The sequence below is a fragment of the Lepus europaeus genome, chromosome 8, assembly GCF_033115175.1.
Source record: "Lepus europaeus isolate LE1 chromosome 8, mLepTim1.pri, whole genome shotgun sequence".
In the NCBI taxonomy this organism is placed as follows: Eukaryota; Metazoa; Chordata; class Mammalia; order Lagomorpha; family Leporidae; genus Lepus; species Lepus europaeus.
The window spans coordinates 24,931,045-24,948,635 of record NC_084834.1 but is presented as its reverse complement, the minus strand read 5'-3'; the positions used below and the strand labels follow the sequence as shown (position 1 = coordinate 24,948,635).

The window sequence follows — 17,591 nt, the reverse complement described above, 5'->3', positions numbered from 1 at the left end:
ATAATTGAGAACTTAGAACTTTTTCATTTTCTGCCTGTATGGCAAAGAGAAGACAATGCCAGAAGAAGACAATTCCACTGACTAAAATTCATCTCATCCAAAAAACACCTTCATGGGAACATCCAGAATGATGTCTGACTGTTTGGGCACTGTGCCCCTGCCATATTGACCTATAAAATTAGCTATCACAAGTGTTTCTGTGTATTTAGTCATTCAATATGAACGAGTCCATTGTGTAAAAGTTTTCTGCAAGAATCTGGACCATTTCATTTTGCTAAAAAAGAGATTTGATATATTCAGGAAACTTTTATGATTTTTTTAAAAAGGTTTATTTATTTATTTATTTGAAAAGCAGAGTTACAGGGAAAGAGAGAGAGAGAGGTCTTCCATCTGCTGGTTCATTCCTGCAACGTCTGGAGCTGGGCTGACAGAAGCCAGGAGTCAGGAGCTTCTTCCCAGTCTCCTTTGTAGGTGCAGGGGCCCAAGCACTTGGGCCGTCTTCTACTGCTTTCCCAGGCCATTAGCAGGGAACTGGATTGGAAGTGGAGCATCTGGGACAAAAATCAGTGCCCTTTTGGGTTGCTGACATTGCAAGGGCGGTTCTACCTGCTATGATACAATACTGGCTCCAGACCGTACTTAATTTTTTTTTTTTAATTTAAATTTGTTAGTTTTTTTTAAAAGATTTATTTTATTTATTTGAAAGAGTTACAGAGAGAGGTAGAGACAGAGAGAGAGAGAGATCTTCCATCTGCTGGTTCACTCCCCAGATGCCCGCAATGGCCAGAGCTGCGCTGATCCGTAGCCAGGAGCTTCTTCTGGGTCTCCTATGTGGGTGCAGGGGCCCAAGGACTTGGGCCATCTTCTACTACTTTCCCAGGCCATAACAGAAAGCTGGATTGGAAGAGGAGCAGCTGAGACTAGAACCAGTGCCCATATGGGATGCCAGTGCTTCAGGCCAGGGCTTTAACCTGCTGCGCCACAGCACCGGCCCCCATACTTAATTTCTAAATAAAGACAACAACAAGTAATATTTTCACCTAAAATGCTACAGCTAGCCTGCATACAAAGACAAACTCGTTCCCCAGAAAAACATGCAAAGTCTCTGGGTGATGTTCATTTTTTGCCTTGGTATCCTATAACTTAAATATTATGATGTAAAAAGTTAACAACACTTCTGAGTGGGTGTGTAGCCACCTGATTCCCATGTCAGTCTCTAACTGGACGGACTCCAGGTTCCCAGTAATTCAGACCTTGGGAGGCAGCAGTGATGACTCAAATGATTGGGTTTCTGCAGTCCACGTGGGAGAACAGGGTACCGTTCCCAGCTCCCAGCTTTGACCCTGGTCCAGCCTTGGACATTGGAGATATCTGGGGGAGTGAACCAGCAGCTGAGGGAGCTCTCTTTCTTTGCCTTTTAGGTAAATAAATAAAATCATAAGGAAGCTAATAGTATTTAAATACTATGGTATAAAGATTCATATATTTATATTACATAATAAGGGGATAAACAGGAAGAAAACAATGATAATTGCTTTACACACACACACACACACACATGCACTCATAACCAAATAAAGAGGAAAATACTGATAGGAATTATAGTCCCCATTTCTGCAAATGGTTGTAGCTGGTATTATAGCTACACTCTTCCACCTATTCCATACTCCATTTGCCCTTAGCAAGCATCTCAGCCTGTCATGGTTCTTTCCTTGTCGGAGTAACCAGAGCATTCTTGAAAGGTCTGGGCTTTATAAAGTAATCCTGCCTGAAATGGATTGTTAAAGTTTTCCTCACGGCCAGCGCCGTGGCTTAACAGGCTAATCCTCCGCCTTGCGGCGCTGGCACACCAGGTTCTAGTCCTGGTCGGGGCGCCGGATTCTATCCCGGTTGCCCCTCTTCCAGGCCAGCTCTCTGCTATGGCCCGGGAAGGCAGTGGAGGATGGCCCAAGTGCTTGGGCCCTGCACCCACATGGGAGACCAGGAGAAACACTGGCTCCTGGCTTCGGATCAGCGCGATGCGCTGGCTGCAGCGGCCATTGGAGGGTGAACCAGTGGCAAAAAGGAAGACCTTTCTCTCTGTCTCATTCTCTCACTATCCATTTTGCCTGTCAAAAAAAAAAAGTTTTCCTCACAGCATGATTATACTGAGAGACACTCCAAGAAATCTTCTGTATTCCTGACATATATACTCTTTTTTAAGCTCTGTTGTAGAATAGCAGTTCGATTTCCCCTTGGTCATCAGCTCAGTCATGCCAACCAGCAAAGTCACTCCCTTCATTGCCCGTTGGTTGAGAGGCACAAGGAGCCCACAGCGTGGAGTGGCAGCCTCATCCTTCAGTTCAGTGGAATCATAGCTCCGTCTCTGGATAGAAGCATTCCTCCCTTTGGCAGTGAAATCTCTGGACTAGCAGAGCACAGGGTCACAGGGACAGGAAGCAGGAATTCTGGCAGAGGCTCGCTAGAGGTCATAGTAAGCAGTGCCGCTCCCGTTTCCTTTCCTTGATTCCTGAACCCATGAACCCTGGCAGGGGGAGACGGTAGCGTCACAGAAGAGGCCCTTCCACTGTTGCTTCAGGACAGCTGCTTCAGGACGATGGGGACATGACCCAGCCAGTGACTTCCTTGAGCCTGGGCCTGGTGCTGGCAGTTCATTCGCTCTGAAGTGGGTTCCTGGATCGGAAGCAGTGCCGTGAGGAGCTGTGCTGGCAGATAGGCATTCTGTAAGTCCACGGACAGTGATCGTGGCAGAGGCATTCTATCCTGCACACATCTTCCAGGTTTTTTATTTTAAAGTGACAATTTTTTTTTTTTTTTTTTTTTGACAGGCAGAGTGGATAGTGAGAGAGAGAGACAGAGAGAAAGGTCTTCCTTTTTGCCGTTGGTTCACCCTCCAAAGGCCGCTGCGGCTGGTGCATCGCGCTGATCCGAAGCCAGGAGCCAGGTGCTTCTCCTGGTCTCCTATGGGGTGCAGGGCCCAAGCACTTGGGCCATCTTCCACTGCACTCCCTGGCCACAGCAGAGAGCTGGCCTGGAAGAGGGGCAACCGGGACAGAATCCGGCGCCCCAACCAGGACTAGAACCCGGTGTGCCGGCACTGTGAGGCGGAGGATTAGCCTGTTAAGCCACGGCGCCGGCCTAAAGTAACAATTTTATTCAGATGTAATTCACATATCGTAAGGTTCAACCTTGTAAAGTTTATGATTCAGATAATAGGCATTCATAAAACATCAGTTTTATCCCCTTTAGGAGATTTTCCTTTTTACTGTTTAGTGTATTCACAGAGTTGTCTGTCAACCACCACTATCTAATTCCAGAACATTTTCATCACCCTTAAAAGAGACTCCACACCCATGCTCCTCTCCCTGCAGCTGCTGGAAACCACTAGTCTGCTTTATATCTATATGGATTTGCATATGGACATTTGGAATTACACAGTATGTGGCCTTTTGTGTCTGCCTTCTTTCACTTAGCCTAGTGTTTTCAGGATTCATCCGTGTCCTATTATTGTTAGAACTTCATTTCTTTTTATGGTAGAAGAATGTTCCGTTGTATGGCTATAGCACATTTTGTTTTCCATTTTTCAGTTGATAGAATTTTATTTGTTTCTACTTTTTGATCATTATGAATAATACTACTGTTGACATTCATGTACATGTTTTATTTAGACATATGTTTTTATTTGTCTTGAGTATATTCTAAGTGTGATTTGGGAGTCCAATAGTGACTCTCTATTAAGGAACTGTCAGACTGTTTTCCAAAGAGCTGGCCCATTTACATCCTCAGCAGCATCGTAAGGGTTCCAGTTTTTCCACATCGTCGGCTACCAGCCTAACCAATGTCTGTTGCTGCTAACAGCCATCCTAATGGATAAGAGTAGTGTATCACTGTGGTTTAAATGAGACTTCCCTGATGCCTGATGCTGTTGGGCGTCTTTTCATGTGATAAATGGCCATTTGTATAACTTCTTTGGAGAAAGTCCTATTCAAATCCTTTGCCATGTTCTAGGTTCTTAGATGACAGAGGGACATTCAAATCACATTCCCTGTTTTGAGTATATACACCTTCACAAACAAGACTTTGGAATGAAATTTGAGTGTGCTATGTTTAAATGCTTACTGAATCTACTTCAAATTATTTTTCATTTCTTTTTTCCATAAATTATAAAACTATTCAGAAATACGAGGGTCTGGTAAACCCAAATGGTAAATGTGGTGGATGTTTTTCCTAGTCTATTGAGTGTTAAGAAACCTAACCCCTGGACTGTGTTGTGGTACAGCAGGCTAAGCCACTACCTGCAGTGCTGGCATCCCATGTGAATGCTGGTTTGAGTCCTGGCCATTGTGGCCATTTGAGAGTGAATTGGTGGATGGAAGGTATCTGTCTGTCTGTCTATCTGTCTATCCATCTATCTAACTCCCGCCCTCCTTTTCCCTCTCTGTCTCTATCCCTCTCCCTCCTTCTCCCTTTCTAATTCCAGCTACCTTTTGAGTGAATAAATCTTTAAAAAAAATATGGAGAAGAAAGGAAAAGGAGAAAAACCTACCCCAAAGTCACATAACTAGTAAGTTGTAAAAGTGGAACTCCCAACTCAAGACATCTTGCTCTAGTTAGGTCATCCCTTCATTTAATTAGCTTCTGCAATGTGAATCTATACACTAACTTGACCTCTTCCTTCTTTCATGGCTGATAGTCTTGCATCTCTTGTCTCTCTCCCCCAGTGTTCAGTGGATTTACTTTTCTGAAATTTCTGTTTTTGAGGTACAATTTGTAGAGTGCAGTGATGAAGAACTGGGGTCTATTACCTTCTCCCTTGTGTGGTATTAATTGAAAGCCATGGAAAACTCTGAACACAGGGCTTGGCACTTAATGCAGTGAATAAACGATGATGGTTGGGATTGAGGCATTGAGAGTTAAGGAAGAATTTAAAGAGTGGTCCAAGTCCTTCATTTTACAGGAAAAAAAAAAAAAAAAGCAACCAACTAATGTTTAGCAGTAAGAAAGTCAAATCTCCTGAAAAGGTTAAGAAATGATCTTTTAAGTAATGCCTGTCACTTGTCAGAAATTTCATGTAGATTATTCAGACTTCCCACTAAACTGTAAGGAAGTGGACACACACACAAATTGGAGTTATTCCTGAAAGATACAATTCCAGTGCAGAATCGAGATTTGAATTAGATGGGAACCTTCCCAAACTGGACTTCTGTCTTTTTGTCACATGCCTTCTGCCTTCTGGTTCTGTGTACCATGTCATCTCAGTTGTATTGTATTTTCTCAATCTAGAGGGTAATGTCTACATCAAGTTCACAGAAGTTCACTTAATCCATATTACTGTCAGTTACCAATTAGAACTTGTGATTCTAATTTTCAGCTAGTCTATATGGTTTAAAATAAGCCATTTGTTGTTAATTAGATATTTTTTATTAAATCCAGTCAGGCCCTCCCATTTGTTCCTAGTACATAAATTTAATGAGAAATGATAACTTCTATTGAGTAAATATTGAAAATGATGTAGGAACTGCTAAAGAGAAAAAATTTAAATATTTTAAACTTCTGCTACCTCTTTGTATAAAGCAACCACATGTTAAAATGTATTTTAATAAACAATTATATATATTTATGGAATATAGTGGGAATTTGTTATATGTATACATTGTATGATGATCAAGCCATAGTAATTAGCATTTTCATCTCTTGAAATGTTTATGATTTTTTCTGTTGGGAACTTTCAAACTTGTCTCTTCTAGCTCTTTATAAAAATGCATACTAAACTGTTGTGAACTGTAGGCTACTCTGCTGTGTCACAGTACACAAGAGCCCATCCTCTTGACTGTATTTTGGGCCCCATTAGCTGACTTTTACCCACACCCCCACACCTGCACCGTTCCTAGCTTCTAGTGACCACTGTTCTACTCTCCAGTTCTATGAAATCAACTTTTTTAGATTCCAAATATGAGTGAGAACATGTGGTGTTTGTCTTTGTGTGGCTGGCTTATTTTACTTAACGTGATGTCTTTCATTTCCATCCATGTTGCTCCAAAGATAGGATTTCATTCTTTTTTCTATGGCTGAATCGCGTTCTGTTGTGTATTTGTACTAGTTTTCTTTATCCATTTATCTGCGGACACCTCAGTTGATTCCATATCTTGGCTGTTGAGAAAACTGTTGCTGTAAGCATAGGAGTTCAGGCATCTGTGATACATTGATTTCATTTCCTTTGGATATATACCCCGTCGTGGATAATGGACCACATGGTAGTTTTAGTTTTGTGAGGACCCTTCATACTGTGTTTCCTATTAATTGTACTAATTTACATTCCTATCATCAGTATATTAGAGTTCCACTTTCTCTGCATCCTCATCAGCTTTTTTAAAAAAATGTTTGTTTATTTTCACTTACTTGAAAGACAAGTGACAACAACAGAAATGCTCCATCTGTTGATTCACTTCTCAAATGCCTGCAACAGCCAAGGCTGGGCCAGGCCACAGCTTGGAGCCCATAACTCTATCTGGGTCTCCTAGGTGGGTGGCAGGGGCCCAGGCACGTGAGCTGTCATCTGATGCTTCCCAGGATGCATTAGGAAGAACCTGAGTGAGGAACTTGGTGTTCCAATCAGGATGCCAATAAGGGATGCAGGCATCTCAAGCAGTAGCCTAACCATTGCACTACACTGCCTGCCCCAGCATTGGATTTTCATTTTGTTTTGTATGCTTCTTTTTGGTTATAGCCATTCTGATTGGAGTGAGATGCTGTCTCATCATAGCTTTGATTTGCGTTTCCTGGGTGATCAGTGATGTTGACCATTTTTCATACACCTGTTGGCTATTTTTTTTTTTTAAGATTTATTTATTTATTTGAAAGGCAGAATTATAGAGAGGCAGAGAGAGAGAGAGGTCTTCTATCTGCTGGTTCACTCCCCAGATGGCTGCAAAGGCCAGGGCTGCACTGATCTGAAGCCAGGAGCCTGGAGCTTCTTCCAGGTCATCTATGCGAATGCAGGGGCCCAAGGAGTTAGGCCATCTTCCACTGCTTTCCCAGGCTATAGCAGAGAGCTGGATCGGAAATGGAGCAGCTGGGACTCAAACCAGTGCCCATATGGGATGCAGGCACTGCAGGCAGTTGCTTAACCCTCTATGCCACAGCTGTGGCACCATTTTTTTTTTTTAATTTCTTAAATGTACTTATTTGAGAGAACAAAATTAAAAAGGGGGAGAGACAGAGATCTTCCATCCACTGGTTCACTCCTCAGATGGCCACAATGGCCAGGACTGGGCTAGACTGGAGCCAGGAGCCAGAAGATTCTTCAAGGTCTCCCACATTGGTGGCAGGGAAACAAACACTTGAGTCATCTTCTGCTTTTCCCAGGCCATTAGCAAAGCGCTGGATTGGAAGTGGAGCAGCCGGGACATGAGCCGGCACCTATATGGGATGACAGCGTTACAAGTCTGTGTTAATCTTTTTTGAGAAATGTCTGTTCGGGTCATTTGCCCACTTTTTGCTGCTGAACTGTTTGAGTTCCTTATATATTCCAAATATTTACTAGTTTACAAATATAGTCTTTTCTCCCATTCTATCAATCATCTCTTTATTGATTGTTTTCTTTGCTGTGCAGAAGTTTCATATTTTGGTAATACCATTGGTCTTTTTCTGCTGTTGTTGCCTCCGCTTTGGGTATCTTATCCAAAAGTAGTTGTATATGCCAATGTCTTGAAGTGTTTCGCCTATATTTTCCTCTGGCTGTTTCATAGATTGATATCTTACCTTTATTTAGGTCTTTGATCCATTTTGAGTTGATTTTTTTAATATTGTGAAAGGTAGGCTATTTAAAAATCTATTCTTCTGCATTTTGATATCCAGTTTTCTCAGTACCATTTTTCTTGTTGGTGAGATTTATTTGTTTATTTGAAAGAGAGGGAGAGAGAGAGAGAGAGAGAGAGAGAGATCTTCCATCTGCTGGTTCACTCCCCAAGTGGCTGCAAGAGCCAGAGCTGAGCCAGGAGCCAAGAGCTTCATCGTGGTCTCCCACATGGGTGATAGGAGCCCAGGCACTTGGGCCATCTGCTGCTGCTTTTCCAGGCACATTAGCAGGGAGCTGGATTGGAACTGGAGCAGGCAGGATGCGAACCAGCACCCAAATGGGATGTCCACATTGCTGGCTGCGGCAGGTTCACCCATTATACCATGGTGCACCCTTTCTACTTTCATCTCACTGTAGTCTAGTTGTAGCTGCCTGTTTTTTATAAAAAGCAGCCAGTAACTTCTAGGCTGCATGTATCTTAAATTAGGATTTTTGACATTTTAAGATCTAGTATGGATTTGTAGATATTGAGAACTTCTAGAATGAACACAGTATTATAGGAGGATGGTACAGTGATACTTATTTGTTACATAGTAAGTGGAAAAGGTTTCTTTCTTATCAACTACTGGATTTATATTTTTTTAGGTTTTATATTTTTCATCTTCCAGAATGATTTTTCTTTGTCTTTTATTGCTTCATGAGTATCAGTGGAAAAATGTGCAATTCTAATATGTGATGTTAACTTTTCCTACAAGTTATAGAAATATTTTCTCTTGTACTATTCTATTGCCAGTAATGTTACTAGACTTCAGTATGTAATTTAGCTTGTAGAAATATGGTACCAAACATTGTCAACTGCTTTTTAAAAAATGTGTTGATGAGTGTTTTTTTTTTTTTTTTTTTTTTAGATTTATTTTATTTATTTGAAAGGCAGTTATATAGAGAGAGGAAGAAATAGAGAGATCTTCCATCCACTGGTTCATTCCAGATGGCCGCAGCAGCTAGGGCTGGGCCAGGCCAAAGCCAGGAATCAGGAGTTTCTTTGGGTCTCTCACGTGGGTGCAGGGGCCCAAGCACTTGGGCCATCTTCCACTGCTTTCCCAGGCCAGAGCAGAGAGCTGGATCGGAAGTGGAGCAGCTGGGATGCTGGCGTCACATGCTGTGCTATGTCACGTGGATATTCTTTTTATGGTTTCCCGTATATGCCTGTATTTGCAACCAGAGTCTGTAAAATTTTGAAAACTGACTTTAGAATGGGGATACATGGACCTCTCTTAAATGGAAAATACTTTTAGCATAATAGATAATTTTACTTTTCTGTTATTTACTGAACAGTTTGGTATTTCTGAATTACTGAATAGTTTGTCACCTTGAAATTTAACTATAGCTTTATCACTAGCATTAAATTTCCATCTTTTAAGAGTCTGGTTAATTTTACATTCCATTATTTTTTTCAGCTCCATTAAAAGGTGTTTTATAACAACTAGAATTCTGAAATTGATACATCTTAAAATGTGCTGGTTTTTAAAATTTGTGCAGATGTATGTCTAATTATCCCCTTAATCACTCGAACTTGAATGGGAAGCTGTCACTGCTGACTAGGTTTGTTCTTGGCTGAATCTCAAAGAGTTCTGTGTCATGTTTGCTGAGCCAAGGTGTAGCTGATTCCGAGAGAATGAGCTGGATCTGCTGTTGAGTGATCCCTCCTCAGCTCCTTAGACCTGAGCGGGAGAGTCAGTTGGTCATTAAATGTACAAAGCAATATAGATTAATATTTATACTTTGAGAGGATTCAGTCAAAACACAAAAAATTGGAGGCTATATTATGTCTGGAAGTTTTAACCAGTTGTTACCTAATTTGGTTGTGAAAGTTATAGTTTCTCTGATTAATAATCTGCTATATTTTTCTTTTTAACAGCTGTGCTTATAGTATTATAGAAACAAAATGTAGAAATGAAAATATTCTTTAGAGTACAAAGCAGTTTAACTTTTAAAAATTATTTAGATTTTAGCTATGCATCTTAGCTGATGACAATTTTTGTTTACTAAAAGTCTTTGATAATTATATAGCTAGCTGTGGTTTAGATCTCTATATGTTTAAAGAGCAAGGAGAAAAAAGTAAAGCTTCTTTAGCAAATGTATAAATCAGATCTTTTTCCATTAGTGATACGTTTGGGATTTTCTTTTTAAAGTCACACATACGATTTATTATGAGATAAGTTAAGGTAACTTTTTTGTTTTAGGAAGAATTTGGCTATAATGCAGATACCCAGAAGCTACTGGCCAAAAATGGAGAGACTCTTCTTGGGGCCATTAATTTTTTCATTGCCAGTGTGAACACTTTGGTGAATAAAACAATTGAAGATACGTTAATGACTGTGAAGCAGTATGAAAGTGCCAGGTGGGTATAAATTTTCACCATATTGTCTTTTACAGATTAGTTCAGTTAAGATTAACAGACACCAGCTGTGTCCATTGTGGGCCGAAAAAGAATGTCCTGGGAGGTTATGGGATAGCCGTCAATCTAACAGAAAGGGAAGAGAACAAGATTCTGGCAACAGGCAAGAACCAAAGCCACCTAATGCCTTGGAACAGCTCTGATGCTGGATGCCTCTGGGACTCAGTGCTGCCACAGCTACTGTCAGCATTTCCAAAATGCCCCTTGAGCACGTGTTTCATTTAGAGTTTCCAGTTGAGCATTGATCCTGGGCCTAAAGGCTGTCCATAGAAGAAATGGAGCATCTCCCAGCTCCAGCTCCCTTAGATGAGGACAGGACCCTGTTTCATCCCAGGTGGACACCAGATGATCCTGTGTGATCTGGCCAAAGCTGACAAGTCACCAGGCGTTAGCACTGCTTCCCTGGGGAAGTGGTCACACTGCCTGCACACAGCCAGACCCGTCCTTTAGCTCATTTCCACATCCAGGATTTTGTTTATTGTGGATACCAACGCTCTGATCTTCCATTTATCCAGATTGTAATCAGGCTTCAAGCCTCTTAAAACTTTACCTTTGGGGCCGGCACCGTGGCTCATTTGGTTAATCCTCCACCTGCAGTGTCGGCATCCCATATGGGCTCTGGGTTCTAGTCCCACTTGCCCCTCTTCCAGTCCAGCTCTCTGCTGTGGCCCAGGAGGGCAGTGGAGGATGGCCCAGGTGCTTGGGCCCCTGCACCCTCATGGGAGACCAGGAAGAAGTACCTGGCTCCTGGCTTCAGATCGACATAGCCCCAGCTGTAGTGGCCATTTAGGGAGCGAACCAATGGAAGGAAGACCTCTGTCTCTCACTGTCTAACTCTATCTGTCAAAAAAAACCCATAAATTTTATCTTTGACATAAATTAAATATTTGCCTTATATTTTGATAGCTGTTTATAATGCAGTGTTTTCATATATTCTATTTGAGAAATATAAATCTGAAATTTCCCTTTTAATAACCATTTTGTTAGGTAGACAAATACGTTACTAAGGCTGGCGCCGTGGCTCACTAGGCTAATCCTCCGCCTGCGGCGCCGGCACCCCAGGTTCTAGTCCCAGTTGGGGCACCGGATTCTGTCCTGGTTGCTCCTCTTCCAGTCCAGCTCTCTGCTGTGGCCCGGGAGTGCAGTGGAGGATGGCCCAAGTACTTGGGCCCTAGCACCCGCGTGGGAGACCATGAGGAAGCTCCTGGCTCCTGGCTTTGGATCAGCGCAGCATGCCGGCTATAGCAGCCATTTGGGGGGGTGAACCAACAGAAAAGGAAGACCTCTCTCTCTCTGTAACTCTGCCTGTAACACACACAAAAAAAGATTTATTTATTTATTTGAAAGAGTTACACAGAGAGAGAAGAAGAGGCAGAGAGAGAGAATGAATCTTCCATCCATTGGTTCACTCCCCAAAGGCCACAATGGCCAGAGCTGTGCCGATCTGAAGCCAGGATCTCGGAACTTCATCCAGGTCTCCCAGGTAGGTGCAGGGGCCCAAGGACTTGGGCCATCTTCCACTGCTTTCCCAGGCCGTAGCAGAGAGTTGGATTGGAAGTGGAGCATCTGAGACTTGAACTGACGCCCACATGGAATGCCGACACTGTAGGCCGGTGGCTTTACCCGCTAAGCCACAGCAGTGGCCCCCTGAAATATATTTTAGCTACTCAGCATTTAGTATCTTTGTCTTCAGCCTTTATTTCTGGCAAGCTTTTGAAAGTGTTAAGGCATGTTAAAGCTGATTTATCAGATAGACAGTATTCCTATATTAAAACACCATTTTAATTTCAGAAGAAAAAAGTAAGACTCTGTGAACCTACTGGTTTGCTTGTCATTTTCAACACCAAGATGAGAACCCATCAGCTCCCTGTCTTTTGTTTGATCAATAGTCCTTAAGCTTGAACTAATAAAAATGTTTACATCTAATTTTTGAAAAATAATGTTTATATCTTTCATGTTATATAAGATCTGAATTTATACAATATATAGGTTTGTTGTAAACTTTTGAACAAAATTATAAAACAAGTTATGTAGCTGGTTTATTAAATCTTTAGACAACCTTCGTGTGTACTTTAAAAATCAACAACAGTGATTCCCACCCCATAGTTTATAATTTATCCCTTTTTATTTAAATTATTATATGTAATTTTATTCATTAACCTTAAGACTTGGCTTTTCTGTTCTTAAGTGTAGCTGGTTGTAACTCTTTGAAACATTGCCCACTGAGGAATAATGTTCATAAAGAATCCAAGAAGAAAAGTTTCTCAGTAGCTGAATTTTCTTCTCTGTCAAAACCAGAATTTAGTGCCTTTGGGGGCAAAGGTCATCTATTTGATCAGCACAAAAAGTGGTAATTTAGGCAAATGCCCGGGTAGCCTTTTAATGCTCCCTATTATGCATTGTATACAAGTATTTCCTAGCCCTCTGGTGCTTCGTGTATAGAAAATCTTATAACAGGCCATTCAACACTTCTCTACCGCAGTGCCAACAAGGGAGTCCATTGTTGTCCAGACTTTTCAGTTGTGGACACCTGGTCTCTAGAAGTTTTACATAAACCGTGAAGTAACCGTCACTAGCTTTGCTGGTACAGATTCAGCACTGATGGACAGTCTTGAAGTGGAGAGTTGTGTGTTGACAACGTAGTGTGCTCTCTTCGTGGTGATAATGATCTGTGTTAGAGAAGCTCTTATGGAAAACTTCATTTTGATGCCATCCACAAACTCTGAATGTAGAAATTAAGAAATGTAAGGTCAGCACTGTAACTTTGATTATGTTTAAATTAATCGTTTTTCTTCGGAAATGTGCTCCAAGGCTGTTGAAGGGTGTTTGTCCTTACATTAAATCATCACATATTACTACTAATATTAGTTTTACTTTTTTCTTTCCTTTCTTAGAAGTTTTAGCAGGTTTGCTTTCAGCCACTCCTCTTCTAATTTTACAAGAATAAGCATTCTGAAGGTGTTAGTTCTTACTAGTGTCCTAGATGCTTTATACAAAAAGTCTTCAAAAATTTGTGGGAAATATGTACTGGAAAGCTATGCATAGATTTTGAGATTATTTTTAGTGCCAAAAGAAACTTGTAAGTTCCATTTTCGCACAGACCTTTTGAAGTCCTCTCGGGCTATTTAAAGTTTTTGTGGAGGTTCTTCCTTCCATTTATAGAAGAAAAATTGGAGCACAAAGGCGTAAAATAAGTAGCTCAAGGCATGGTAGCCAGTGGAGGGCAGGGGCCATTCGGCTTCACTGTGGATCCCGTGGACTGAACGACTTTGTTACCAAGTTGTCATTGCCTCCTAATCTTCCGTGTCTGTCTGCTTCTCAGCCTCACTGCCTGTGTCCTGATACCGCAGCCTGTTTCTTGTATGTTCATGGTCTTCTAATCGAGTTCTTTGCTCTGGTGTCTTAATCTACTCCCAGCCCTCCTCCATTCCTTGACTGCTACCAGTCGTCTTTCTGTCCTGAGCAGATGGAATCATGTCACTCTCATTTCAGATCAGATGTCTTCAGGAGCTGTCCACCACCTGTCCTACTGGATTAAACCCCAGCCCTTTTATATCTCTGTCCTGTCCGCCTGTCTGTCATTCCTCCCACGTTTGGGTTCTGACTTCAGGTTCTAACCTACCAAAGTCACTCTCAAGTGCGCCACAGCATCTTACACGTCTGTTCCATTCATTGCCTGTGCTGTTCTCTTCATGGAATGTGTTACCCGTTTCCCACCCTAATCTACCCCGTCAGCTTCCTCTGTGCTGCAGAGTGCGATGATGGTGTGTGTGCTGTTCTGCGATGCCTTTTCAGAAACCTAACTAGGTAATTCCTCCTTTCGATTTCCATTACACCTTCTGTTCCTTGTGTAGTTTCCATTATCTCATTTCATTGTAATCATTTACAAGCCTGCCTTCCTCTCAACTGCTGCTCCCTGAGGATAAACTTATCTGTCCATCTTTATAGCTCTGTTTTCCAGCATAGCGCCCGGAATATTGAGGCTGATTACTTGACAATTGAGAAAGGAATCCACGTGTCAGTAAATGAATGAATGAGTAATCCTCTGTTGGCCTCCAAAGATCAAATTTGTTAAATTCAATACTAATGATTAATAAATTGAGGCCAGTGTTGCAGTGTAGTGGGTAATGGTGCTACCTGCTGGCACCCCATATGAGCACCAGTTCAAGTCCCTGCTGCTCCACTTTCAATCCAGCCCCCTGCTAATGCGCCTGGGAAAGCAATGGAGGATGGCTCAGCCCCGGCCATTGAGGCCATTTGGGGAGTGAATTAGCAGATGGATGATCTCTCTCTCTCTCTCTCTCTCTCTGTCTTTCCCTCTCTTTCTAACTTTTCCTTTCAAATAAATAAATAATTCTTAAAAAAAAGAAAAGGCTCAGTAATGAGAGACTGATGTATCTTTTCTCAAGTCCTATATACAATATAGTTTAGTTTATTGAAAAAGTATTCTTAATTCCCAGAATAGGAGATAGGAACAATACTATAGGAAGTTGAACAGAGAACCTTCGTTTTAGGGCATTAGTTTTGTGATTCTGATTTTGACGAATTTAGAGATCACTATGCTCGTTCTCGACTGATTACTATTGAGGCTACTGGCTAAGTTACTGTTTAATAAGCACATTAGTATTGTACTTGCACCGATCTTATTCTCTGGGGGGTGCTGTGGGGTGATGGAGTGATAGTGGTAGGGCAGCTATTTCAATTAGAGGGGAGTGAAACATCACAGGGATCACAGGGTGGTAAGTGCTCTGTCATAGACTTAATCAATCCTAACATTGTCCAAATCCATCCAGAGGCATGCTGGCATATACAACACCCACTTGTGTCTGCTGGGCACTTGAAATGTGTCTTGCCTAAGATATGGTGAAAGTGTAAAATACACAATGAATTTCAAAAGACTTAGTACCCACCCTTCCATGTTTAGAAAAAAAAGGGGGGTAACGTAATATTTTAGATGTATTGAGTAGAATGATGTTTTTGAAAAGGTAAAAATAATTTTAATTATTTTATTGTAGATCCTAGAAGTATCTTAATTACATGTTTGGCTCACATTATGTTTCTGTTGTACACTGCTGACCTGGACCATACTTTGAGGTCTGCTGACCCCAGTGTGACTTCCTCCTCCCTGTTAGTTTCATTATGCCATTCAGAGGTGTGCCATCCTCACCTGCTTTGATTCATCAGTATTAACCAAGTCCCTGGGGGCACTGATGTCTACCCTTGGTCTTGTTTCCATATCTGTTATGTTTTGGCATCAACGTTTTAAGCTGGTTTTTAACTTTTGGAAGTTTTGCTTGTCAGTTATTGCTGCACTTTGTAAGTGTGTCGCTATGAAGGAAAAACCAATGAAGACTCAGTTTCTCCTACCATACGTGCACAGTACTGATCACTGATGACACCAGGTGTGTGTGTGTGTGTGTGTGTGTTGGGGATGGGGGCTTCCCCACAGTGCAGGAAGCAAGCAGGCAGTTCTGCAGCTGGGTATCCTCCAACTCTGCTCCACTGTGACGCTGCCTCCTGGAGACTGTTTCAGATCACAGGTTGGAGGCTCAGTCCCCAACACTGCCTCCCACACTGCCGATGCCAGTCACAGCCCCACTTTGTTTTACCTGTGCTGGAAGTCAGGCTTTGCATGACCCCCTCCTCACATTTGATCGTTTGCTCAATTGTTCACAGGACTCAGGAAAGCATGTTTACTGATTTATTGCAACAGTTATTACGAAGGATACAGATGAAGAGATGCAAAGAACCCAAAACTTCCATGCCCTCAGTGGGTACACTGCCCCCAGGAACCTTCACACGTTCAGCTATATGGAAGCTCTCCCAACCCTGTCTTTGGGGTTTTAAGGAGGCTTTGTATGAGCATCATAGAAGCCTGCTCAACCGTGTTGAAATGTAATCGGACAAAAGGAGTAGGATCTAACGCTGGCACTGGGTGGGGAAACCCATCGAAGTGCATGCATTCTCCCTGGCCTCTGTGCTGTCTTCCTCCCTTCGAGGTGGGAGGCAGGAGACCTCTGGAATGAGGAGGGTCTTCTGTCCCTCTGGACAAGGGTAGGTTAGGGAATTTTTTATGGGCAGCTCCAAGAATAAAAAGTGGGAGGAGGTTAGATTTCTGTTCCTTGCCTTCAGGAAAAGAAATTGTAATTTCCATGGACTGCTTTGGGGAGGGAATTATGAGCCAGGGATTGTGAAAGAAAGCCAAAAAACATACAGGGATACTCCAAAAAGTTTGAAAAAATGAACAAAAGTTTTTGAAATCCGTAGTACTCATTTTCTGTGATCTTTCTGAGGGCCCCATGTGTATCGCAGTGTCATGGATTAGTAGTTATTAAGAAGTAATTTTCCCCCTCATTCTTACATTCATAGCTTTTTGTTTTTAAAGATAGGATTCCAAAGACTTACTGTTTAAAACATGATTGGGAATATTATGTTTTATTGATTTAATATGAGACTAAATGTGATGTATTTCCAGCCCATCTCCTGAATGGGTTTCACTCTGTTTTTTGTAGTATGCTTCACTTGTTTTCTTCTTTCTAGGATTGAATACGATGCGTATCGTACTGATTTGGAAGAACTGAATCTTGGACCACGTGATGCAAACACTCTGCCAAAGATTGAGCAGTCCCAGCATCTGTTCCAAGTACATAAGGAAAAATATGATAAAATGCGTAATGATGTTTCTGTCAAATTGAAATTTCTAGAAGAGAATAAGGTAAATATATTCTTTACTTTCTGAGATCTTTCTGTGGACTTAGTCACCCTAAAGAGAGAGAAATAGAAAGTGCTTTTTGTGTCTCATAACTCTTTCATGACATCGCAAGAAGCAGTTGGTCTTTTGATCAGTGTTTGCATTTTCAGCAGTACACAAACTATGTTTCTTTTCTGTCATAAAGCCATCCTGTGTACCATCCCAGTCTTTTCTATATAACAATTGGTGTGAAAAATACTCAAGGTTCAGCTATTGATCTTCAGACTAATGGTAATGGCAAATGCTTTAAAAATTTAGACAGTGACAGATTCTTCTGAACATTTTGATATCTTTGTTATTACTAGTTGCGTATTTCAGGAAGAGCACTGTAGCGTTCTTCCCAGTAACTGATGTAAGTGAGGAATGACTCCGGGGTCCAGCTTCAGGCTGCAGTTAGCACACATGTAGAAGGGATAGCCAAGCAATCCATTTTCCACATTGGTTTCCTGTGGCGTGAACACATCAAGGGCTTGGACAGTGAGGGCTGCAGTGGGCCTGCCGTCAGCTTCACTGGGAGATGGGTTCATGTAGCAGACACCTGAGTTTTGGGTTAGGTGTAAGTAGAGGACAGGCTCCCATGGTTG

General features: G+C 41.8%; 1 protein-coding gene across 6 annotated transcripts in view; it reads left to right on the top strand.

Annotated features, from left to right (window-relative positions):
• Positions 1–17,591, top strand: part of ARFIP1 (ADP ribosylation factor interacting protein 1) — a 119,365-nt gene that overhangs the window by 83,870 nt on the left and 17,904 nt on the right. For all 6 annotated transcript variants that reach the window (XM_062199481.1, XM_062199483.1, XM_062199484.1 and 3 more), the window contains 2 exons: positions 10,042–10,199; positions 16,797–16,971. In XM_062199481.1, the coding sequence (XP_062055465.1) occupies positions 10,042–10,199; positions 16,797–16,971 (333 nt within the window). The remainder of the gene's footprint in view (positions 1–10,041; positions 10,200–16,796; positions 16,972–17,591) is intronic.